At 38.9% G+C, this 26,476-nt stretch overlaps 1 protein-coding gene and 1 long non-coding RNA gene across 3 annotated transcripts in view; both read right to left on the bottom strand.

The window, feature by feature from the left end:
- Positions 1 to 1,598, bottom strand: part of LOC109367618 (uncharacterized) — a 220,139-nt gene extending 218,541 nt beyond the window's left edge. Inside the window, exon 1 of the long non-coding RNA XR_014883334.1 lies at positions 959 to 1,598. This is a non-coding gene — a long non-coding RNA (uncharacterized LOC109367618). The remainder of the gene's footprint in view (positions 1 to 958) is intronic.
- Positions 1,599 to 8,589: 6,991 nt separating this feature from the next.
- KCNA4 (potassium voltage-gated channel subfamily A member 4) lies at positions 8,590 to 16,461 on the bottom strand. Of its 2 annotated transcripts, none has more exons than XM_003206085.4 (2): positions 13,137 to 16,461; positions 8,590 to 12,342 (listed from the first exon to the last, which is right to left on the bottom strand). In XM_003206085.4, exon 2 carries the CDS (start codon positions 11,568 to 11,570, stop codon positions 9,582 to 9,584), a length of 1,989 nt encoding a protein of 662 aa, XP_003206133.2. In that variant the 5' UTR covers positions 11,571 to 12,342; positions 13,137 to 16,461; the 3' UTR covers positions 8,590 to 9,581. The 2 variants fall into 2 exon arrangements, with proteins under 2 accessions (XP_003206133.2, XP_085080007.1); XM_085223881.1 differs by lacking the exon at positions 13,137 to 16,461 and adding an exon at positions 12,862 to 13,100.
- Positions 16,462 to 26,476: the final 10,015 nt, after the last annotated feature.

Genomic DNA, 26,476 nt, shown 5'->3' with positions numbered 1-26,476 from the left:
GGCACTTTTTTTTCCTGCTGCTTCTACTGTCATCGGACAGCTCTTCCAATTCACCTCCAGTGGGACCTCTACCACAGCCTTTGCTCCTCTAAGGACTGTGTACTACTGATTCAAACCACTACAGCAATGGCTTAACAGCATACAGTTACAGCACACAAACTGCCCACCCTAAACAGTTTGAAATGAGAAAAAGATCCTAATTCTTTATGATGTAAAATGTCAGGCATTGGAAACAGAAGGTATTCCAAAGACTAGATAGAACATAACATGAATCCACCCCCAAAGGCAGCTGCAAACGTCTCTAATTAACATAAGTTTCTTAACGATGGTTAGCAATGAATAATAACAATAAACAATTACTTCCCTCACAGTATGTTAAGGTCATGAACTTTTCTGCCATTATGCACAAACCCTGGGCTTAATTTCCGGATAGCCTTTCCCCAGAAAACCACAGAAACTTAAGAGCTCATCAGAGAGAAAGGATCCAGAGAACACTCAATGCACTGCAGCACCCGGTATTGTGAATTTAGACCCCAAACTAGTTTTCTCAACAGAGAGTCACAGTCTACAATCAGAACTGATATACAACTTCCCATCTTTGGAAAACTGAATACGTGAAGATAACACTGTTAGTTTTTAATGTAGAAGTCCACATCATGCTGGGGATTTTTTTTTTCTTCAATTTATAAAACAAAAACTGGATTTGGTATAAATTTTAGCCTGATTTAAGCACTTTCTCAAGTATTTAAATATTTATCATATAATGATAGCAACAGAGCTATGATACAATAAATACAAATATTATATGATAAAATAAATACAAAACAGATTTCATTCCCTACAGATGAGCACATGTACTTAACGCCAACATCAGCACCAGTTTCAACAAACGACACTAGCTAGCATAGAAAAAATAACTACTTATCTCAGTGGGAACAAGAGAAGGCAATGATCTTACCTTCTACCAGGAGAAGAACACACTCATAAAGCTATTTGTCAAAATATAGTTCAGACGACAACACAGACAAGTGGCTTATCCTTTCTAAAGGTCAGTGAGGTCTCCAGAAAGGGCAACCTCCAAACAGAAATCCTGCTGCGCTGGCTGCTAACACTTAAATGAGAGTGACAGTGGATCGACCGTGGGTCCACCCCTTCCAGCCTGTGAGTTGCATTGCTTGTACCTGTATGCCCTGGGTTAGCCACACGTTCTCTCCTGGTACTCAGTCACCAGTTCAGGCTGTGACCTAGTAATCCCCAAACACTCAGTTAAAAAGTTTAAAAAAAAATACTACTTGTAGTTCTGTAACACTTCTCTAGATGTCAAATCAAATCAGAACATCCGTAATTATTTCCAATTTCCCAGAAACAAATGATAGTATCTTTAGGACCCTGCCACTCAACAGCTCAAAGCAGCTCTGATGTTTGACCTACCATAAGAAACTTCTCTACATGAAACACACAGCAACAGGTCAGGAGAGTACTCACAGACATACTGGTACCAGCAAACATAGCTATATAAAAGCAAGATAATGCAGAGGAAGTAAGACTCAAGGATGCCAAACAGCCAAAAAAAAATAAAAATCAGTCTAACCTGCAGGTTGACTTCCTGGCTTGGCCTCAGACCCCTCAACGGGAACCCTGCCTGATGCTCCCAGCTGAGAGCCATACCTGAGTGCCTCTGCTGGTCCTGCCCTGCTCCTTTGCTTGGGGTGCTAGGATAAGTGCTGGCTGGCTAAGCACCTGCCCTGCAGCTGTGTAATCACACCCAGCCCTTAGCAATCAACCCCCCGGGGAGAAACCAGTACCACCCTGCTCCCTAGCACCTTCTAATAGCTCAACTTGCCATTTGCATTATGTGCAATACGACTACTTCAAAGGAAGTTTTTTAGCTAGAGAGCTAATATCCAAAGTTTTAGGAGTAGGAAAGTAGACAGTGCTACAATTTTATGTGCTTTAACATAAAGCAAACCTTTCGAATCAGTATATTGCTTCATGTTCCAATACAACCAAGTGTAGGCTTGAAAACACAGTGCATTGTTAGTCACCCGTATTTGGAATAGCTCAATACTACAGAAGGCCATCTTAGTGTACTAGCATCATCTAAAAATGTTGATTCTCCATGAAGATACATTTTGCTAGACAGAAAAAACATGCTTTCTAACTTACTGAGTCAGCGTATCACTTACTAGAGCAGATGTTCACCTGTTAAATGGCACCAAAATAACAATTTCTTCTGTAAATTACTTAGAAGAGTACAGTTCAATTCAACATGACCTAATAGGGATAAGACAAAGGGAAATGACTTTAAAAGGGGATAAATACAGGTTAGATGCTAGGAAGAAATTCTTTACTCAGAGGGTGGTGAAGCACTGGCACAGGCTGCCCAAAGAAGCTGTGGATGCCTCATCTCTGGAAGTTGAACAGGTTCCTGGGCAGCCTGATCCAGTGGGTGACAACCCTGCTCACAACCTAAGCCATCCTATGATTCTTCCCTTTTACTTATAGCATTATAGCATTTTTGTCTTTAACTTTGCAATCCGTAATGACTGAATCAAAACACTACTTAAAAATAACTACCAAGTACACAGAACTACAAAGATAGAGAACAACATCCTTAAGTATAAATTGCTACAGAATACCTGTCAGAAGCATTACAGTTGAAAAAATTAGTGCAGTGGGAAGGGGATACAAGAGTAAAATGGCAAAAGGGATGACCAAGGAAAGAATGCTCACCTACCTCCAAAGATCTAGGCTCACAGGGAAAACTCCACAAAGACGAGATCTCCAACCAGGGATCCTACCCCAGGGGCAGTCAGCCCTTAAATGGAGGCTAAGAAAGGAGCAGCCAGACTCCACCCCTTCTGGTCACACAGCTGAATTGCCATCACCTGTGCTCCCAGGGCTGACCCAGCTCTTTCCCCAGGTGATCAATCAGTGGTTCAGGCCATGACTCAACAGTTCCAATACAGTAAGATAAAAACTACTATAGCAAGAATCTGAATTTTCTATTTCTGTTTTCTATTCTATCACAAAGAAATACGATGATGCCATTTAAACATGCAATAAAAAAAAATCTTTTCTATCTCCTACCTGTGACCAAGACATATTTTTCATCACATATCTGCAGCTGCAGCTCATATTCAAGAAAGACTTAACAGAAAAGCTATTATTACCTTGCCTTCTTTATCTCAAAAATGTTCATATCCTTGATGAGAAATTCAGATTAAATTTATGTTCTTCTACTAAAATAATCTTTTTTTCTACTAAATCAAAATAAAATAAAATAAAACAATTCCTTAGCCTGTTAATGCTAAGAACAGAAAAAAATATATGCAGTTAAAGAGTCTTTTGACCTATGTTACTGAATCTACCCTTCCTTTTTCCCAACCTCAACACAAACAGCCCAGGAACATTCTAACAAGACCAAAAGACTACATCCATCTTGAATACGTGCTGCCGCTTTCTACAGTCCTTAGCAAACCACTGTAACCCTTTGGAAACCTGCTTCACCTTACGTTTCATTTTGATCCTAGGTAAATCAGTTGGTCCAAAATTCATTTTGTAACTGAATTCCTAATGAAATGAATGGAAGTCAGGGGTCTAAAATTACACCTTGTGAATGTGTACTTGAAACCCTGTGTCACATATGAAATAGCAGGCTGAAGGTTTTAGGGCCCCCCTGTCTGAATGAATTACACAGAATGATTTGGGTCGGAAGGAACCCCAAAAATCATCAATTTCCAACACCTTTGCCACAGACAGGGCCACCAACCTCCTGCTCTGGTACTAGACCAGGTTCCAGATGCCAGTTACACAGCATTTCAGAGCAAATGATTTAAAAACCATTTGGCACTCAGAAAAGATAACAATAGTAGAAACACACACTTACCACATGGACTAAAAACTTGACAGTAAGCTCTCCAGCCCCATCCCCCACTGGTACAACAAGTACCTTCCCAGCTGCAAAATGAATGACGTTCTGAATTCATTATAAAGCTGCACCAATAAACACTGATCCTCCATCAGAGATGCAGCTGCTGCTCCTGAGATCACAAAGTACCTTTAACAGATATAATGCATGAAATACCTCTCTTGCAATTGCAGTTTTAACCCAATTGCTAATTTGTTTTCGATGGCAATACCACACAGGCATAAGTGAATATATAACAAAATGAAGATTTTACTTACCGCCTTTCCCTCTAATAGATTATGTTACAGTTTTTGACATGTAATTTAAGATTTCTCTTCTTTCCTTCTTTTACCCTTACGTATTTATTTTCCAGAGGACCTGTTACAGAAAAAGGTCTCAAGAAACATTATAATTCTACAGAAAAGGATTAAGAATAGAAATTCAACCATTTCAGAACATAAGGGTTTAATGACTTTTCTTTCAGAATTAATGTCATCAGAGCTCTGAACACACAGAAAGCATGGTAGCAATATGTAATGGTTCATGTTTGTACCTGGTTGCCAAGTACAAAATATTTATGCACTTTTAACCCAGCATTAACGTCAACAGTTTTTTCCACATTAGATGATCTCTGTGGAAATGAAAGAAAATACATTTCAAAAAAATTGCCAACTTTTCTACAAGCCTTTTTTTTCCAACAGAGGTGCACAAATACAGTAAGCCACCAGATTAAAGACTTATTCCCTACAAAATCAGAAACACTTCGTCATTAAGTTATAGCAACAGGAAAAGGCCAACCCTCTCCAATGACTAAAAATGTTACATGCTGTCACTTAGGTTTGTTTTATGATAATTAAAAAAATTAATTTATATGTTGGATATTATATATGTACATACATACATATATATATATATATATATGTAACCTTGCTTATATTTGTTATTCTCATGCCAATTAATTAAAAAAAAAAACAAAAAACAGGCCCGTATTTATAACTGGACAACATGACAGTAGACGTAATAAAGAATTGATAAGAAATACCTAGAAGAAGCTAGTTACATAATCTCAAGCACCATGAATAGTTCACATTTAATTTGAGGACTATCAATTACCTCTGGAAAGCTTATGCTAAAAGTCACGTATGCTCAGAATTAGTTTTAGGAGTTTAGTGTCACCAGAAAGACACATTTTCATTAATTACTTAGGCATAGAATTGGCTTTCTAACATTTTTTGCTGTATCTCCACAGTGCATTTAACCTACATTTATCCAAATATGAAAAGTTAGTATTTCATATTCTCGGGCAGCTTAACAATGATTTCCCATAGCCTAAGTCAAGTGACTTTCATCACCTAACAACACACTTGACAGGAACTTTTCACATCAGGAGGTACAAGACAGTAATCATTTATTCAATATTATAACCTGATCCAAGTTCTTTGAATACTAATATTATGCAAAATAAATAAATAAATAAATAATCATTTTCCTGCTCTAAAGCTCCTTGAATAGTTTTGCTGTTTGATAACACATTCAAATCTCAATATCATAAGAAGTTCATAACACCCGTTAGTATCTCTAGACACCAAGAACTCCATTGTCATGAGTTAGATGCAATCAAGGTAGCATTCCCTCTCAAAACGATTCCACACTGCACAGATGCCACAGAAACAGGCTGTGCACAACAAATTTATGTGAGCAGAAGAATCTCTTTCAAATATAAAAACCCAAAAGCTACACTCTCCATCAAACAGAATTGGCCTCTTGAAGAATCAATCTGAGAAAGCTTAGCCAGACTATTAAAAAAACTCCCTAGCAGGATGACAGAACACTAGTTTCATTACAAATTTCAGTAGCTAGGTTGAAGTTTTCAAGTAAACAATGCAGTATCAGAAAACTTGATCACTGTAATAAAGGGAACAAAAAAAAAACCTCTCTCTGACATCATGCCTTTCATTTAATACTTCAGCTGGCAAAACACTCCTTCAGAGCCTCGCCTTGGCACTTAAGACTGCTATAAAAAGATTTATGTACATACATATTTATTTTTTTTTAATTAAGGGCCAGTAGATAATTATCAGTATCAGAAATCTGATTGGATGCTGCTGTGATTTCATGAACTCCAATGGAGCCTCCTCCAAGTTTTTTCACCACTGCAAGTGAGCATAAAATATCAGAATCTCATTTTGCATTATTTTTAGCTAAAATGTATGTCAATGTGAAATCATTTGAACTACATTATCAGAACTAAAATGTTCCCTAGTGTAACTCCATTCACGTCAGTTACATCAGGAATGCATTTCACCACTATAATTTAAAATGCAAAATGCCCAAGTGATTACAAAATTATTTTTCTGATAGTTGTTGGTATCCAGTATCACTGTAAAAACTCGGGCAAGGAGGAATTGCATTCTGGAGCAGAAACCCTCAAGCCCTCAAGTACAGGGTTTCTCTGGCACAGATTTCCATCTAAGTGATACTCAAGGGAAGTTTTGGTTTCTTGCTAAGCACTTGGGATCTTTGGGTTTTAGCATGGTAGGGGCAGGACTTTGGCTTTTTCAATCTGCGTTTTAAGCACGCGGACTAATGAACAGATGAATAATCAAAACTAAAAGCCGGCCCAAGTGAAGGCATTTGCTTCCATTCTGAAATGCACAGTCCTTTCTGTGATTCAGAATGGTCTGCCAAACTGATAGCACAATCTAATAGTAGGCAATGCTAGCTCTTATTTATAATGACAGTTACAAGCACAGAGGCTTATACATTGCAGGAGGCAGAGCAGGCTCCACTGTTATTAGGACTGGTCTCCACAGTACCGCAGTATGCAGTGCTGACACACCCAGAATGCTGCTCTGCTAAAATGTCCTCCAGCAAGAATTTTCTTTCAGAGATTAAGGTATTGCTACAATCATAGCACAATGTAGACCACACCATGCTTGTTTTAAATTATAAGATTGTGTATTGGTAGCACAATACCTGCACGACTTGCTGGAGAAGCTGGGTAAGGACTTACGCAGATACCTCATGCTGAGCTCCACCTCCTCTGAGTGAACATATTCTAGGAGTTATTCAAAAAGCTTTCTTTCTTATTCCTATTAGACATACAAAAAAATCCCCCTCTTACTAACCATCTTTCCTTTCAGCTCGTCAATGCCACAAATACATACTAATTACTTTTTCTAAGTTCTTTATTTGCCTAGTTATTATTTCCTTTATTTCTACATTCTTGCTATGGTCCTTCTCTGGTATTATACTACACAGAACCACTAGCAAACTAGCATACCATTGAACCCTTCTGTTCTTTACCTTTTTAACAGTTAAAGCTGTTGAAGAAACGCTCTCACTCACAGACGTTTGCTGGACTTTACAGAATGCTCACCCTTGTCGCTGATATTGCCCTCATAGGAAAAAAGCATTTAGTTCATTTACCCAGGTGAGCCATGAAATAAATGCAATATTTAATTCTGACAAACACCTATGCATAACATGACTGAAGTGTTTGATTGAAAACATGATTGAAATTCATATTATCATATTAGAAAGGAGCCTTGTTTAACGCCTCACATCAGAAATAGAGTGAAGCCTTCTCTACAATTTAAAATTACAAATTGGACATTCACATGCAAGTTTTACATCAGGGCTCAGTACAATGCAGTCTTTTCTGAGCCCTTTATTTTTTTCTTTTTTTTTTTTTTTTTTGGTTTTGCTATGATTTCTGCAGTGCAATAGAAGACTAGCAGATAAAGTTTTCCAAAATATGATTCACAAAAAATCCACGAAGGCCAAAAATCAATCATTAAGTAAAATCCTTTAGCTGTGGCTCTGTTCTGTATCACGGGATGCTGCACACAGCAAACAATGCCTATTTGATAATGCATACCATCACGGCTACCCAATACCAACAGGTTTTATTTTTGCTTTTCAGCACCAGAACCATAAGTCACTAACTAGTTCTCTCCAGCAAACTCCCTCCTCAGCTTTAAATGAATATCAGAAAACTGCTGTAACTCAGTAGTGTTTGTAAGCAATCTTTTCTCTCACAACGTCCTTAAAGTGCATATGCCAAGTTGGTTCAAGTTCTATAATTTGGAATGTTCCACAGTGCCTTCCCAAAAACAGCTCCAATTACCCCCCTAGGTAATTTTGAGTCTGAAAAAACACCTGTTCTGCATCTATTATTTGTATTAAATGCCAGAATATCCTACCTATTTAATTCTGGTGTCTGGAATGTGCTGTAAGTCAGGTAATCTCTATCTACCTTAATCTCCTAGAAAGGGCAGTGGAAATTTCTGACACAAAGATACAGCTGGTCTAAGAATCAGTGAAAAGAAATCATGGAATGTTTTCCCAAGGACTACATTGGACCCAACACAATCATTTTGAATCCCAAAACGCCTGTTTTGGATTCTAAATTTTTGCTTCCAACTTGGAAGCTGTAACTAAGGGAAAAAATGTAGCACCAATAACATGTTAACTGTTAGTAATTTTGAATTGTTAGTACTGTAACGACTGAGTATCTTATTACTTTTACCTCTTCTCCCTATACATTGAATTACTTCAATACTGACAAAGTGCATGTATTAAACATTAACTCTCAATGTTAAATTAACCTGGAAGAAATATATACATTAAGTTCATATTACTTGAGAGCATCACTAGAAAACACTGATTTCCAATAGTTTTGATTATAAAATTTTACTTCACAATCCTTTTCCAGATCACAGATAGCCATAATTAAAAGAGTATGGAATTGATGTAATGTAAGCTGTTTTGCCATCAGCATCACATAAAGGAAAAACAAAATGAAACAAAACAAAACAGAACAACAAAAAAAAAAGGCAATAAAATATGATGCAGAATTCACTCTTCCAATGATTGTCATTGAACTATTACATTAGTAAACATTCACAGTATGAAGTCTCTTTCAATATAACTCCAGCATATAAAGTAGTGCAAAAAAGCATTCCAGTCATTTTGCCTTTGCAGTCAGACCAGGCTAAACAATTCTCTTATTTCATTTCTTTTGTTATTAGACAACAAATGCTGCAATGCCTCCAAAGAGAGTTATAAAAATAAATCATTTCTGGAGGTTCAGCAGCCTTCTCAAAGTAAGTTTCCAGTTAAAAACAAGCATTATAGATTCCAAGAAAAAAAAAAAAAATTAGATCTATCTTCTGTAGAATACCTTTATACAATAAATTTACCATTTGAAAAACAAGACTATGGTATCCAATGATTTATGGTAGCTGCTATTAAAGCACTGATAAATAGATAAATGACTTCCAAAGTTCATTGCTTCTTACATAGTAAATACCTCTGAATGCCAACTTTTACCACAGAGCTGTTATTAGTGATGTCAACAGTTCATGCACTCACTTTAAAACTGACTTGGTTTTAATAAATTTTTCAGCCTCGTGTGCAAAACACTCGCATTCTAAAAAAAAAAAAAAAAATACAGTCTGAAATTATATCAGATCTAGCAACCCCTTCCTCAAGTTCTATCACTTACTTGATATGTTATACAAGTTTAACAATGTTTTTTTTTATTTGTATTTAACCATTAAATGGCATACTACTGTATGCTGCGGACTCATTTGCATATTTCATTATTTCCACTGCACTCTTTAATGCATAAATATATTTGGAAACATAAAATAAATATATTTGGAAATTACACATCGGTTTCCACAGAATTTGAATTTACACAGTTTTTCTTCTCTGACTCACTGCTATTCCCCGTGTCCTGACTTTTTTTCTCCTTTACACAAAGAGATTCTTTAACTCCTTCTTCCATCTCCAAATACTCCGATTTATCCTCTGTGGATGAAGATGATGAGCTTCTAAATTTCTTCAGTAAATTTGTTGGGAGGTAAGGGCAACTGACTGCATTTTGCATCAGCTGCGTTTGTTCTTCATTCTCAGTCTCTCTGTGGTAGAAATAGTTAAAATTGGAGACAATCACTGGCACTGGTAAAGCAATGGTTAACACTCCCGCGATGGCACACAGGGACCCAACTATTTTCCCACCCACAGTTATGGGTTTCATGTCCCCATAACCAACTGTAGTCATGGTCACCACAGCCCACCAAAAAGCATCTGGGATGCTCTGAAAATGGGTGGCAGGCTCATCAGCTTCCGCGAAGTAAACAGCACTGGAAAACAAAATTACTCCAATAAAAAGGAAAAAAATGAGGAGGCCCAGTTCCCTCATGCTTGCTCTGAGTGTGTGACCCAGGATCTGCAAACCCTTGGAGTGCCTGGAAAGCTTGAAGATGCGAAACACTCTGACCAGACGGATGATCCTCAGGATGGCAAAAGACATGGCCTGTTGACCATTACTGCCCTGCTCCTGCGCCAAGTCAGTGCCCAGAGTAATGAAATAAGGCAAGATGGAGACAATGTCTATGATGTTCATGATGTTCTTGAGGAAGTGTGCTTTGCTCGGACATGCAAAGCAGCGCACTGTAAACTCAAAGGAGAACCAAATAATGCATACTGTCTCTACAATGAAAAAAGGGTCATTGAAGATGGTGTGCTCCCCAGCGTCCAAGTGAAGCGACTCATTGGAAAGACCCTTCCCTGAGCTCAGGGACATTATGAATTCTTTGTCATCTCTGAACTCCGGCAAAGTCTCCAGACAAAAGATGACGATGGAGATCAAGATGACTAACACGGAGACAATGGCAATGCCTCTGGCTGGACTGGAGCTCTCTGGGTACTCGAACAATAGCCAGACCTGCCTCTTGAACTCATTCTCTGGCAAAACTTTGTCCTCTTCCTCTTTGACAAACCCTTCATCTTCCCTAAACTTGAGCATGGCTTCCTCCCCGAGTTGGTAGAATTTCACCTCCTCACTGAAGATGTCAAAGGGTACATTGACTGGCCTCTTCAGCCGACCACCACTCTGGTAGTAGTACAGTATGGCATCAAAGCTGGGCCGGTTCCTATCAAAGAAGTATTCGTTTCTGAGAGGGTCAAAGTATCTGCCTCGCTTCGCTGGATCACCCAACAACGTCTCCGGGAACTGAGCCAACGTCTTCAGTTGTGTCTCAAACCGCAGTCCTGACACATTGATCACCACACGCTCACAACACTCGTACTCACTGTAGCGAACAGAGCTGTAACCCCCAGGGCCTCCACCATCATCAGGTGGCTGGTCTGAGTATGAAAACTCATCCTCCCCATAGTCGGCACTGTAGTAGAGTTTTCCTTCTTCCTCATCGTCTTCATCCTCATCTTCATCCTCCTCTTCCTCCTCACTCACGTCCTTAAGTATTCTCTCTTCAGAACCACTGAGAGGAAGCAGCTCAGAACAGGGGAAGGATGCTCCACACTCCCTGCTTCCCAAGTGGTGGCTCCTCTTTTTCCCTTTCTTCCATCTCTTACCACTGTGGCAGTTGGGCAGGCTGCTGCGTGATGCATTCCCGCCGTGTGAGGAAGAAGCACCTCGACTCTGTTCCTGGTGATAGTGGTGATACGGTCCACCTCCACCTGTTGCCCCCCCTTCTACTGCTGCAGTTGCTGCTGCTACGGCTGCAGCTGCTGCGGCTCTTGATTGTGCCAGCCGCTCTCTCTCTCGGGCCCGGGCTTGGACCGCGTATCCATAGGGCATATGGCTGTTGCACCCAGAGCTATCTGCACTCACCATTGCAACCTCCATTTTGCAATAGCTTTTTTTGTCGTTTAGAGCAAAAGCTTTTGTTTTATTTACGGTGCAACCTTGACTTTCACTATAGAAAGTTTAAAGCTATTTGCATTGGAGGACAGTGCACTGGACACAGAGCGGGGCAACATAATTGCAACACTGAATCTATCTTTTGGGAAGCCACAGATTTGCATTTTCTTACTGTCTAAAACGTTTTGGGGGGAAAAAAAACAACAAAAAAACAACACCTATTGTTTTGCTAATAAGAAAAGATGAAACTCTCGAACTAGACCAAGGAACAGCAGAGGCTTTATTCTTTCATCCACTAGGCCCTTTTATTTTCATTTATTTCCCATATCTACCACTGATCTGATCAGATTCGTGACTACATTTGTGAAGACAAAAACATGCAAAACAAAGGGTACCTGCTCTCCATAAATGATTTTAGTTCATCATTGCAACCAAATGCAAATAGTCTCTTTCCTCATAATTTGTTCCTGGTAATGCTTTGGCCTAGCAATCTTATTATTGTTTAATACCATTGTTTGGGGCGTTGAAACTAATTCCAGCCATCACTCTCCTTACACAGTGAGGAGGTCTTTGCAAATCCTTTCTTCAGCCTGTCAACAACGTTTCAAACCTGGGAGCAGCACCCAGGGCGTCAGCAGCAGTGGTAAGAGGAGGAGGAGGAGATGAAGACTGAGAAATTGGTTCTGAGGTCCCCATAGGACATAAGGGAGTGGATGGGTCACCCTTTGGTTATGGTCATGCAGAAGAAGCACTTAACCTGAGGCACATGCACAAACACACAAAAATAAACAAAACAAAAAGGGAAAAGATTGGATTGTTTTCCTAAAAGGTCACACTGATCAAATGAAACTGTGTCATCTATTACCACGATATTCTAAGCTTCCCCTTCCCACACTATTCACACTTCTACATTACACACACACCCACATCACATGCACAGAGAATGTGAACGACTCTGTTCATAAGGATGTGGGTGGGTATGTCAAATATATATATAGACAGAGATACAAAATCCCCACCCATACAAGCACTTGCATCCATACACAAACACATGCATGCTTCTCAAACACCAACACACATAAACACCAATAAAATACTGCAACACCCGATGCATTCAGATCTTTGAGTGCATACGTAATAGGTACACCTACATATAGCTACATGAAGTATTATAAGAAATGCATCTACACAAAGAGCTTTTCGTATTATTTCTAAAAACACCGGATTTAAGAGTGCTACGTTTTAGTTGAATTTTCAACCGTAACAAACATCTTACTGAATTTAATTTGGAGACGGGCAGGTACAGTGCTCTCTCAAGTGGAAACACCATGATACGGCGTGTCAAACTACTGCAGGTGCACTGAAGCAACATCTACATGCAAATACATACAAGAATTCACATACGCACACCCCTTTGAAACAGAAGCCTCAGCTACAGCTGTATCTATTAATACATGAAATAAGGTGAATACAGACAAATAATGACTGCTATTTTTAAAATCATACTTATACGACATGCAAAAAGGGTCTTAGGATTGCTGTTATACTTACTGTTCATAGGCAGAGAAATAGCAGTGCTGTTCTTGCCAGCGTAAGGATGTGGTGACAGCAGTCCTGAGCAGGGGGCTGCGCCAACTGACCCACGCCTGCAGGTGGGTAGGTCAGTCGGCACCACAGGTTGACGAGTTATTTTTCTCCCTGCCTTCACTGTGCAACAAGAGCGCCAAGAACGAGTCAAGGAGGCAGCAGAAGCTGGGGGCACTCTGCCCAACCGCAGCTTCTCACCCAGGCATTTGCAAAAAGGCAATAAGCAACAGCCTTGTTCCAAAAGGGAAAAAAAAAAAAAAAAAAAAGGGGGAGGTGAGCGTGTTCGTGTGTGTGAGAGAAAAGGAATGAATGGGTGAGTGTGATCACTAGGCTTCCCGAGCCCAGCTCCTGCTGTAGATTTGTAAATCAACGTTAAGTAATCCGTGTACCAAGCCTATTTCCACTGATGGGAGGACGAGTGTTGCTTCTTGCTGTTTCTCCCCGTCACATCCAAACAGCAGCAGCTGCCTGCATCGTTCACTTGTTGTGCGGTTTTTCGTTAACGCTTACAAAAACCATAAAAATGACACACCAAAAAAAAATAACAACAATAAAAGGAAAACCACCCGAGGAAAAAGCAGCTCTCTGCGATCAGGCTCCCACTGCCCGATTTGCCACGCGGCAGCCTGCAACCGCGGAAGCCGCGCGGCCGTTCGCTGCGCTGCCGCCGCCTCGAGCCCTGTTGCTCCGCGGAGGCGCCGCCCGCCGAGCCTGCGCGCCGCCGGGGGCAGCCGTGGGGCCGCGGCCGCTCCATCGCACCGCTCCCGGCCCGCCGTCGGCCCCTCGCGGCCGCGCCCCGCACTGCGCCCGGCCCGGCGGCGGCTCTGGATCGGCGCGTTAATGACGGTGATTCATGTTCCAGCGCTGAATAACGCAGCGAAAATCTCCGTGCCCAAAGCGATGCTGCTGGCTTTGGTTTCCGGTTGTTGTTGTTTCTTTTTTTTATTTTTATTTTATTTTTTCCTTTGGGCTTTTGTTCTCTGTTAGTTTTGTTCGTTTGCGGGTTGTCAAGGTGGCTGGGAAGTGCAAAAACGAACGCAGATTGAGCCTCTGAGAAAGATCGAGAAGCTGATCACATCTCTGTCCTCTTAATGCGTTCACCCAAGCAAATCAGAGAGCGATTCCCACTGCCCAGCAGCCGCAGGCTCTTGCCAACTAAGCCAATTTAACATTTACCCCTAATCCTGTACGTACAGAAGAGGAGGTCCTACTTCATGAATAGGACAACATCGTGTACTTGTAGATGAGACCTAAAATAGCATTTTGACACTGCTGCTAAAGGTGCCAGATCTTTGCTCCCTCTACCCCCCAGCCTGCAACACCTGCAGTGTACAAACCAGATATTCCTTTCCCATCGAAAAAATCTACAGTGGGACTGATACCATGAAAATGCAGCCTGGCTATATCTGGTAGTACAGCTACAACAGCACCGTCTTCGATAAAATGTGCAAGCACTTCTCCTTAGTGCAAGGTAAACAAAAGAAGGACTTGGGACTTGCAGTAAGAATGAAAGAAGAGCAGCACTCACTCCAGCTGCTCGCCTTAAGGTGTTGGCACACGGAGACAAACGAATGGTGCACAAGTGGGTTAGGCACATTTGTCCTTCCCAGGTCCACTCTTTTCACATAGTCCAAACAAACCTACAGGCTGTTCCCCTTCAGATCTCTCGTGGCAGAAGCCAGATTATTCATATTACCTCTGTCTCTACTGCCTTCATCAATTAGTGCTCATACCCTTCATCTCATTCATTACAGTAGGGTGACATACAACTGCAAAAGGGAGACTTACGGATCAACCAATTAAATATTAAAGGACTTAATGGCCTTGACAGAAGTACTGTGAAACACAAAAATGACAGCTACAGACAACCAATTTTTGAAAAATCACAATGCTTCCAATTCTGCAATTGGTATATAATGAAAGATATTACGTGTTCCAAGGCTATTTCCACTGATGGGAGGACGAGTGTTGCTTCTTGCTGTTTCTCCCCGTCACATTCAAGCCGACGTTCCACTAAGACACAAACTGGTATCATCGTAAGACCAGTCCAAAAATGTGATGCTCTGGTGTGCTATTTAAAGACATTCTGTAATTTACTTCCAATACCAAAATACAGATTTTTCTGCAATTTGACACGAGTATATCGAAGGCAGAGATCAAGCCCCTACCATCATTTAGTCACAAGGACATGTATAATGCCATAAAAGGAGAGAGATCGTACATATGATTTCTTCTGATTAGAAACATCTAGAGACCTTCCTACTTCAGTCACATTTTAATGCCAGGTACAATCATTTTGCAAAATTCAGTCACTAGATTCCCTCAAAAATGTTATGTCGCTCTGTATTGGTAGGACCTGGACATATTTTTCCATTCCTTTTTTAAGTCTAGCTTTTTGAAATCTAGCTTTTTACCTTCCTTGCAATTTCTGACACGTTCCCCAAGGCTCGATCCTACAGCAGGTTCTGTTCAACATTTTTATGAATGATCTGAATGCAAGAATTCAGTGCAACTTTAGCAAGCTTGCTGATGATACTCAACTGGAAAGAACTGTCAACTGCCTGAAGGGACAAGGGGCCTTGCAGAGGAATCAAAAATAGCACAGATAACAGGACAAGCAGAAGACCTTTCTCAAACCTTTTTCAAATCCATTTTAATTGCTAGGGATTACATAACTACACGCAATCCAATTCACAAGTTTTATGTGTTCCAAAAGCAAAAAAAAAAAAAAAAAAAACTATGTATTTGCAGATGAATACTATTACTCACTTCATCCAGCTTTATGTTTTCATAGTATTCAAAGAGAAATTTTATTTAAAAGATACTACATTCCCTCTGCTTCTTTATATTCATAAGGGATACTATTATTGGTAGAACAAAGAGAGAATATGTACATGTCATTATTTCCAGTAGTACTGTACTAAGAACATTACAGCATACAAAAGGATCTGTAAGGTATGCTACCGTACAGATTTGTTCTGTTTTACAATCACGTGTAGGAGAAATACGCATCACTGTTGCTTATCTATACATACAGTAGCAGAAAATACCCCCACACACAACAATTTAATAGCACGTCCGTGCAAAAGGAACACGAGATTTAAAAGGCTTATGGTGCTACGTCCAACATTAATTCATGCTATCTCCCAATCATTTCAATTCACACTGGCAGTCTGGCCTCAGTCCAACATTCATCTTCCTGCTGTAATCAAGAGTTCTGCGCAGAGAATAAGACTGCACTACAGCTCTGTACCTACTGCACTTCTAGACCATGAATTGTTCTATTTCCATTTTTGTTTGCTTTTTTTTTTTTTTTTTTTTTTTTTTTTTTAAACTTTTCTGCTTCTCCCTATACTTGGCTCACTCTTATTTCTGTTAGCCTCTCAGGGTACCTCAGTGAACTTCCCAAAAGATCAGGAACTCCCTTCAAATCAAGTAAAGTGTTGCAGGAGTAGGCACTTGAAAACAAACAAAACAAAGCAACCCTCCCACCACACACACAAAAACCCACAAATAGAGTTAACCACAGTTATACTGCATGATTTCACATGTGACAAAACACGGTTCAGAGTATGTCTTTCTCCCTTCCTCCCTCAGCTGCTTACAGCACTGAGTGCTGGAGACCCTTAGGTACCAAAGTAACCACAAATTCTTGTCTGTGCAGCCAAGTCTTCCCTCCCAGTGTTTATACTGCTTTAGAGAGTTCCCATTTTATTCATAATTCACTAAGCAGGATCCGTAAGACACACAGTCAGAGGACCTGGCTCTAATACTGTTCTTTCAAATATGACTGGCAGTACATAATGAAGTACTTAGAATAAAATCCAGCCCATCCTCAGGTCAGCTGTTATACACAACGTATATGAACAGCACATCTGTTCATTACTCATAATGCAACGTGCTCATCAAAGAAAGTTGACACTCCACAGAACAATTTTATACTCTCTTAGGAAAGCATGCAAAACCACTGTCATTTACCACTGAGTAAATGAGATGAATTAGCAGTAAAAACACCAATGATGTGTATATTTGGAGAATAATCTCTTGCATCAGAGCATGGAACTATTTAGAAACTAGGATAAAAATACCACGTATGGTTTATTTTTAGACTTGAAAATTTCTCAGTTCATTCTGTGCAGGCAGGGACTCGTATCAGAGAGATTCTTCAAATCAACAATATGAGAAAAGAGAAGAGAAAGGAAAGAAAGAAAGAAAAGGAAATGAAGAGGAAGCTTCTAAGTCAGGAACTGCTTGAGAATGGAGAGATCAGCCACATCACTGTTTATGCTGCCACCCCCTTTTCCAGTGCAACTAAGGGAGTTCACCCGCTTCATTTTTTTCCTAAAAACGTTATTTAGAATGTAATAATTTTGGAGCAGACAATGCACCTACTAAAAGATATGCTAAATAGTACTCAGCAGTATAGATCTCAAATTTGGATAATGTTATTGTAATTAATTCCTGAAGAAAATGAGTTACTTTAATGACTGCATTGCTGGATTTGGTTCATTTCGGTATTCAACTATCAGTGTATTATTCTCAATATGTAATTTTCAAACTATACTAACAGTAAATGCAATAATTATAAATCCTGGAGATACTGGTTGGTAAACTCTGCCTTACGTGTACAGGGCAGGTAACATTTGGAGGACATGGCAAGTTAATACTACAATAGGATTTTATCAGGAATACTCCTGAATACTACATAACAGGCTAATAATTAATGTAGCTTGGCACTTTGAAGTTAATAATGACTTGCAGAAGAACCAGAAAAGAAAATCTGTAGAACAGCTCAAAAATACTACTGTATACTGTTCAGTAAGCCTAGATGTCCAAGAACCTCATTCTCTAGAAACATGCAGTCAGTAAATAAAAGCATTTCAGATGTTCAACATTGGTATGAAACATGCTGCATATTTCTTGCAATTTTTAGGTGAAAAAAAAGTATTTCTGTGAACTCAGTTTTTAGTAGATAGAAGTTGCCAAAGTTCTTAATAGCAAATACATTTTTCTAACTCTTGCTTATTAGTGTGAATGAAAAGCATGTGCATGAAAGAAATGTAGGATCAAACCAAAAACAGCAGATACACTAACATATCTGCAACTGCTCAATTCTTACTAGAAGACTCAATTTGCTAAGTTGAGTAGTTATATTAGATGGGAAACTAGCTAGACTAGAACGATTTGTACTAAAGAGTCTAACATATAACTCTACAGGAGATCCATGTTTCACAAGCAACTGCCTCAGTTCATAATTAGATGGCAATCAAATACAGCTTCAAAATGAACCTCTGGAACAAAATCAGCATAGCCTGTCTGGCATCATCCTGTCACCCTGCTGATGAAGACAGAAGCACCAGGATAGACTGCTTGGTGGCAGCAGGTGAGATCAGCGAAGAGAAAAAAAGCAAACTCACTCCATACCCTTCCCATTAAGTAGGTCAGCAAAAGGAACACAGCCATTTGCTTTTGACCTTTTCAGGTGTTTGTGTGGGAAAGCTTCTTTTCCATCGTTGCACTAACAGATCATTTTTCTCCTCCCACGATAAAGATACAGAAAGTTGCTCCATGTTTTAAGAGACTGATTCTGATAAATCTGAATTCATGACGTATCAGAACTATACCAGAGTATGTATGATATAGGCAAAAAGTTTAATTCCTGTTTTTTTTCCCACAACCTTATAGACACAAATACTGGAAGAATACATTATTTTTTCTAACCAATCTGGACAGACTTACTTATCAGAGAAAACACGAGTAATTTTTAATAAGGATTTAATAAGGATAAGGATTTTAATAGGATTCTGGTGACAAAATGAGAATCTATTCCATCTTATTCTGATGACTTCAAAATCAGATTCACAGGGGAGCTAGCTGCCTAGAAGTTCTGTATGTCCTGTGTACAGACTCATGTGGGTGAGATCATAAAACAAACTGTTCCTAAATAAACTAAAAGTTTGTGAAAGCGCTCAGAGGTGTATGAAGCACAAAGTTAACATGGAAAACAAATGTTCCCAGCTTGATTAAACAAGCAGAATTAACTGACATTGGCAGAGTGCAAGAACAGTTATTACCATGCTAGTTAGAGAAAGACAAGTTTTCAACATTATCAAATAAGATAGCTAAGCTAATTTTGAGACAAAAAGCAGCATAGAGGGAATCTTTTGACAGACTTTACCTTGGTGCGAGGTAAACATGTAATTTTGTCGTTGTCATCAGTATGATATTCACCATGGAAGACCTTTCCAGAATAGAAATGTAGAGGGTTCCACATGTATACATCAGGGTAGGTAAAGCTGTGAAGTAAAATGATTCCAACTTAATTATTCCAGCCCAACACAGAGGTCCCAAAAGTGGCACCTTATCCCTGCTGCCCAAATAAGTATGTTACACACATACATCAGATCTGATCTGTACAGAATTGGAATATTCTATTGGAATAGAGCAGCTCCTGAAAAATCCATACTTAAACTCAGACCTTATTCCTATTTCAAGATAATTTAAAAAACCACCAAGCCTTAAATTTAGAGAAATCTGCAGTTTAGTACAGCAAAAGTCCTTGTAGCTGTGTATAAACACAGGAATACTTGTGATGTTATTAGGTGTCTCTGGGCATTGCTTAACTATAACTGAACACAAATAGAGAAAAGAGTTATCAAAAGGAGAGCAAAAACTATAGTTGTAGTTTATGAACACAATTATACTTCATACAGTCCCAAAAATTGAATTAAACATAGTTTATTTAAAAATTTGCCACCATACCTGCGTGAAAATTCTGCGTCAGAAATTAGGATGTGCCAATTCTAACCACAATGTTAACCTCAGCATGGAAGCCCAGGGTCAAAAGTCTTAATGAATGCGTTGCCAAATTGTTAGTTAAGTAAGTGAATGTAAGGGCCTAGCTAATTCAGACTCTTTCAGTCTAACACAGATTAATTTTGCTCCTATGTTGAGGCCAAAAGCCTCACAGAACTGTTCAGGATTAAGACTATCCAGATAATTAACTGAGACTAGAACCTTTAATAGCTGGTAGATAATTTGCTCAGTGAGAATCAGAGCTAAATGTATAATTCATTTAGGAACAAAATCATATATTTTGTTATCGTTATTATCATATTCCCCACGTGGATCTGTATAAATGATACATAGAACTATTAGACATCTGTCTCCTACCTGAATCCACCAGAGGTCAGGTTGAAAATGGACTCTTTTTTGTCAACAAAATTCTCCAACCCAAAAGTCCTACTGCTGAAGAATTCAGTAAGGCTTCTCTCCTTGAGATGGGGTATAAATCCCTCTCTTAGTCTTAAAAGCCTATTCTTCCTTTGCTTTTAGATTACCTGCCTCAACTCAGTTGAACAACACTCTCCTCATGAGTAACAGTACTACTTCACACAAAGGATTACTGATGTATCAGTTACAAAAGCATCCTCTACACTAACTGTGCCCTGAACATTCACTCTATTTTTCTTCACCGACATCTAAACATAGTATGAAATAGATTAATCAATGAATACTGAACACAGCCCTATGCTAACAATACAGCAGCTTCTATCCACAAGTAAAAACAACAACTTGAAGCTTGACTGAGACAGTTCTCCCAAAGATACCATGGTCTGTAGGCTACGTTGCCATACCATTGTCTTTCTAACTTGCTTAATATGCATTCTCTTGGGTAAAATAATTTCAGATAACCGTAGTTATAAAATAAATAAATAGCAGTTACAGAAATAGGCTATCTTCTGATTAAAATGACCTCTGCAAGGCAAACTCATGTTCAGCAACATTCATAAGTAGTTTTAATAAGGCAAAAATTGAGAGAATCTATAAAAATCTAGTACACTTTTTATGGGGACAGGATAGTCCTCTCTGCAATGCACTGAGGAGGCATCCACCTTCAGATATTCTAGGAAAATAGAAGAAAGTAGCCTCTTCCATTTTTTTAATTTCCTCAAGATACTTCTTCTAAAATAGACAATGAGTATCTGAAAATGAATTTAGTGCTGATCAAGGAACAAATATTTATCAAAATCAGTGTTTACTGATTTAACCACTACTGAGAATTTTCAAATCTAAGGTATAAAAATGACCTACAATAGCTGTTCTGGCAAAGTGGCTGGATTAAGTATAACAGCTTTAAATGCAGTCCAAACAAAGGGATCTGAGCAATCTAAAACGGTGGGCATTACATCTGGATTTCTATTTGATACTCAGACTTTTTTGGTATAAAGTGATTCACATACAAAAGCTTTTAACTGTTTCAGGAAATGTCTAGCACATCTCCCATTTCTGCCAAGTGGAATCAATACGTTTCTCATGCCTGTGTACGTGCAGGTATATGGGCACACAAACGTGCCACCCAGCCCACAGTTCTCTGAGCGTTTTCTTTGCGCATCCACGGAGTTATGAAATGACAGAACATGATACGTGAATCACCTGTGGGAGGAAAATCATTACTTGAAAAGATACAGCATCATGCCTTAATCTATTCTTCCTCCCCACCCTCCCCCTGAATGGCATGAATTCCAACTGTGACTTAAAAACAAATCATAAGAGTTTCACAGGTAGAACTTGTATACCTTGAATTGTTAATTCGCTTACTGCTCTCATTAGCAATGGCAAAGGGGAAAGCAAGGATTGGCTGTAAATCAACCTACAGTTGGCTAAGACAGTCCAGTACAGACCTAGAATATCTCAAGGTAGGAATTAGTATTCTCATGTTCAAAAAGTCTGTAGTTCCCGATAATATTTTTCTCTGAATGCTGCCAAAACAAATCTCTTCCTTTATCCACAACTAAAGACAACAGCTTTCTCATTGCTTGCATGTGCAAGAGACCATTACCTATCTTTAGCTAGGAAGACAGATAAATCAGCATCTATCAACTTCATGGGGTAATTTTATCAAGTCTTGGTTCAGCAGAGTGGGAGCTGTAAATGAATGTTATTTTACATTGGAATGAATGCTTGACAGATCAGGGTTTTTTTAAGCAGTTCTGGAACATTCTTTAAATTAACGATGCACTATGTCAAAGAAGTGGGGGAAAAAATCTGATACAAAAACATCTATTATCTAGGGAAATCATAATTGGTTTTCCTATCTGCTCTCCTTCTTAAATTACTCCCAAAAAGCAAAGTAGATAATTGCAAAGCTCAGAGTAGCAACTAAATTCTGACTCCAGCAATCCAGACCCAATACCCACATGAATACACTGTTTTTGTTCACAAGCGACAACAAAACTAACTTTTAAAAGGTACCCATGCCACCACTTCATTTATTTCACTGAGATTTCCACATTGCATTTGCGGCATTTCAGCATTTTCTACATTCTGCACAAGGACTATTGCTCAACAAGATAAACAAGAAAATTGTACTGAAAGGAATTTATACACTAATGTTTTTTTCTTTGGCATATCCTGATACTACTTGCTGAACTGTGCTATAACTAACTCAAGAAGTGTACAGAGCTGAGTATCTTTCTCTTGTTCTTTCCCATAAAATGGGAATTTGTAATAGCTTTTCTGCAGCTCTATGGAACTTCAATTATTCTTACCATGTATTCCATTTCCTGTCGCAGCAGCACTATTTGCACAAGTTTAGACTAAGTGTTGCAGTTTCCTCGGGACCGTAACTTACAAAATGGCACTTCATGACTTTTTGTTCCAGCAGAGTTTAGATAACTACTCAGGGTTTTATATTTAACATTATAACGTGCTGTCATCCAGCTGCATTTTTCTGTCTTGTGTAGCTTTTGCTATGAAACCACTATTTAGTAAATGTCTGTTATTGACATTAAGCTCTACATTTTGTTACTTCTTTTGGAAAGACATGTTCTTGCTTCTAAAATGTGCCTGATGTTCATCAGCTTCCTTTATTTTCAAGCAATTGTTCACTGGACCTTTACTACTTCTTTTTCCACTGTTTTTCTGGGCCAGCATAAAGAGACAAAACAGGAAAAATGTAATAACTCCTACATTAGCATAAGAACAGTAAAATGTGCTAACTAATTCTCAGGTTTTACTTTACCAAAAACTCCTGATGGTTCTCAGCAGCACCGCACCTGACTACTCTCAAAGAACTGGGAGGTGTTTATCAGGCTGTCAACTCACTAAGCATTCTCCAAAAATATAGTCATTGTATCTCTGAACTTCATGACAAAACAAAAACCAACACAATCCAATTGGCAGGATTTAGAAACACCTCCCAAATAAGGGTAGTGAATGGCACATATCAGAAAATCCTGGGGGAAAAAAACACCTACTTTAGAAAAACATGAGTGCCAATTTTTTCTCCTTGACAAACAGGTTCCTTTTTTGCATAATTTTACACTTGGGAAACATAGCTACTAAAACTCTATCAAACATCAGAGAAGTAGCTTTCTTATGGTTTCACTTTTCAAAAGATTTTCTTAGCTATGTTGCTCAAAGATTGTACATTCAACAGATCACTTAAAAATAACCTGCCTTAGCTTCACGATTCAGTTCATTATTCTCCTACTCTCAGCAGAAACAGCCAACCCTAAAACCACATACCTACAATGGAATCTGCATTATGCCTGGTAAAAAGCAGGTGGGCAGGTGGCAGAACTTTTACTGCCTGGCACAGATGACTTGTAAGTTTACTAAGACTAAGGGCACAACCCTTTTGCTGATGAAGACACAAGAGCAAATTCTGTTGCTAATATGTATAAAGGTTGATTCTCTTCCAGCCCAGTCCATCAAGTTCTACAAGCCTGAAATGTCTTTTACCCAGGATTTGATTCTTTCTCCACATCTACTGGTTGAAACTCATTTACGATTCCAAATATTATTCCAAAATAATGGAAAAATTCACATGCCAACAGTATTCTCCTGTAGTGCTATCTGTCACAGCATTTGTGTAGTAGCCCAAGGAATTAGGTCAAGACTTAAAACGGTGAGGGAGCCCTAGATATAATTGCACTATACCTGGAAAATATGGGAAGTTTTCAAAAGCACATGCTTGTATGAGGTTTTATATGCTCCTGTCTACTTTTCCAACTATCCCTTGACCTAACAAATTATGTTCATTGTCCCTAAAAAAAATTAATATGCAGTATTCTGAACAGTAGAGTAGATGTTTTTCAGTTTCAGCCCCTACGACACTGTATCCACAGTGATGCTTTGATGTTTTGCTTTCTTCTTCTAGCTTTTGGCTACGTTATCCTCTTCTAGTTCACTTTCTATTTATGAGACTATACAGTTCACAGCTACATTCTAAGCTAAGATCATAAGATGATGTATGCTCCTAGATATGGCCTGTAGAATGAAATGAGGACAAAAAAAAAGTGTTCCCTAGGAGAGCATTTCTCATTCAATTTTAGAACAAGATGCAGTATTAGAGAAAGCCTTGCAGGAAATGTCACATGATCCATTACCATTTACTGATGAGTAACAAGGAGTGAGAGAAGCAGAGCAACAATGTGGTAAATCTTATAAAAGAAATCATAGGTCAAGATGTCACAGAAATAAATTCTGACAGTCGTTATGAACAGACAAAACGAAAATACAGCCTGGGTATGAAGAATGTTCTGGTACAAAAATAGTGAGAGAGCCGTGATTCCAAAGGTGATGTATTTGAGAACTCTAGGAAGAGGAAGAAATTCATGCTGGACAAACTATGTATGCATTACATGAGAAACTCTCTTTGGGACAAGTATAACTGCAGAAAAGAAGAAATGAAATTTTGAACCTGAGCCAAGTAGAAGAACAAATTAGAAATTTGTTGTCAGTGATTTACTTAGTGCAACATGACAGCAATTGGCAATCCAATTATAATCAACACGAGCGCACTCAGAAGGCAACAGTGTACCTTAGCCAGAACTACAAGAAGCATGTGTTATTTAAACCAACTCGTCCAAAGATAATTGTTGCAGCAATGTGAACACAAGTATCTCCAAAGTTCTTTGCATCACATTCCTCTTTCTCAATTGCAGAGTAAGTAAAGCACCCATCTAAGAGAAAGCTGTGTAGACACAGCATAGTAAAAATAGTTGAAATAATTTAGGCCTGACTGCTTGCCCAAGGAGCACCTTGGTTACCTTACACTGAACAGCAATCTAGCAAATGTGATAGAGATTTGAGCGGGCTAAGAGAAGAGGATAATTTCAAAGCTTTGCTGGAAAGAACTCCTGTGTTGTTGGGGTTTTTTTTGTTTGCTTGTTTTACATCTGGAGCGGGATTTTCTACATTTGAAATTATGGCATTTATCAAAGTATGAAAAACACAAATTTTAAAATAGTTTTGCTATTTTTCCAAATAATAATAATGATCAGTACATGTCCAGCATAATCCTATTCTTACTAAAAGCTTTACTTTAGAAGAATAGACAAACATTCTCTCCAAAACATCAGCATTTTGCTTGCTCATTTTACTTTCAAAATATGAAACCTTCAAAAGATGAGGCAATATATTACAGACAGAAACAGACACCAGCCGAGGAACAGTCTGACAAAATGATGCCTGACATGGAAGAGTGGATGACGCACTTCATTGTGTGTCTCTGTATTCCTCCATGTGGAAAAAAATTGCACCAAGTGATATTCATTAATTCTTGCTAAACATTTATGGAGACCAAAAAGTGGATGTGAGCACAGTGAGGCAGTGGGTAGTGCACTTCAGCAGTGGCAACATCTACATGAAAGACAAGCCACATTCTGATCAGTCATGCAGATTTTCTATGAGCTTGGCATGCAGGCCCTTGTTCATCACTGCTGAGAATACACTGTTAATGGTGTTGTCTCTGTAATTTGTAAATGAGAATCTGCTCTGTTAAATAATGTTACTGTGCTCTTTGCAGCTGTTGTAGTTTCCATGAAAATAAATAGGAGGCATTACTTTCGGAGTGACCCAAGTAGGTAGAGACATAGATACACCCTCAGTCTTATTTTTGTTATCCACTTTCCTCCTCCTTCAATTTGCTAATTGAAGTCACTCCTTGCAGATAAACTGCAGTAAGGGTAAACATACAAACTTTGTGTATAAGTTGATGTGTAGTTTTTGCCTATAAAATACAATGCTCATTAGCTCTCAGAGGATGCTGGCAAGGCAAGCACCTACAATATCAAGGAGACTTGAGATAATGATGTTTAATTATTTTCCCTCTGCGAATGAAAAGAGTTTCTTTGAACTCAAGAACTATAGGCAGTGAAAGCCTTTGATGGTACCGTGTTTGTAGGGTGATTCTTTTAGTTATTTATACACCACTACTGCTGCAATGTCATCACCTCAAAGACCTGTAAGTAATTCTCTTACAGCATTACAAAGAGGTTAAAATGTCCCATTGAATT

This window comes from Meleagris gallopavo, chromosome 5 (assembly GCF_905368555.1).
Source record: "Meleagris gallopavo chromosome 5, MGAL_WU_HG_1.1, whole genome shotgun sequence".
In the NCBI taxonomy this organism is placed as follows: domain Eukaryota; kingdom Metazoa; phylum Chordata; class Aves; order Galliformes; family Phasianidae; genus Meleagris; species Meleagris gallopavo.
This window is presented reverse-complemented; position numbering and strand designations above follow the sequence as displayed.

Coding starts and splice junctions, on each gene's coding strand:
- KCNA4 (XM_003206085.4), bottom strand. CDS start 11,570: ATGGAGGTTGCAATGGTGAGTGCAGATAGCTCTGGGTGCAACAGCCAT.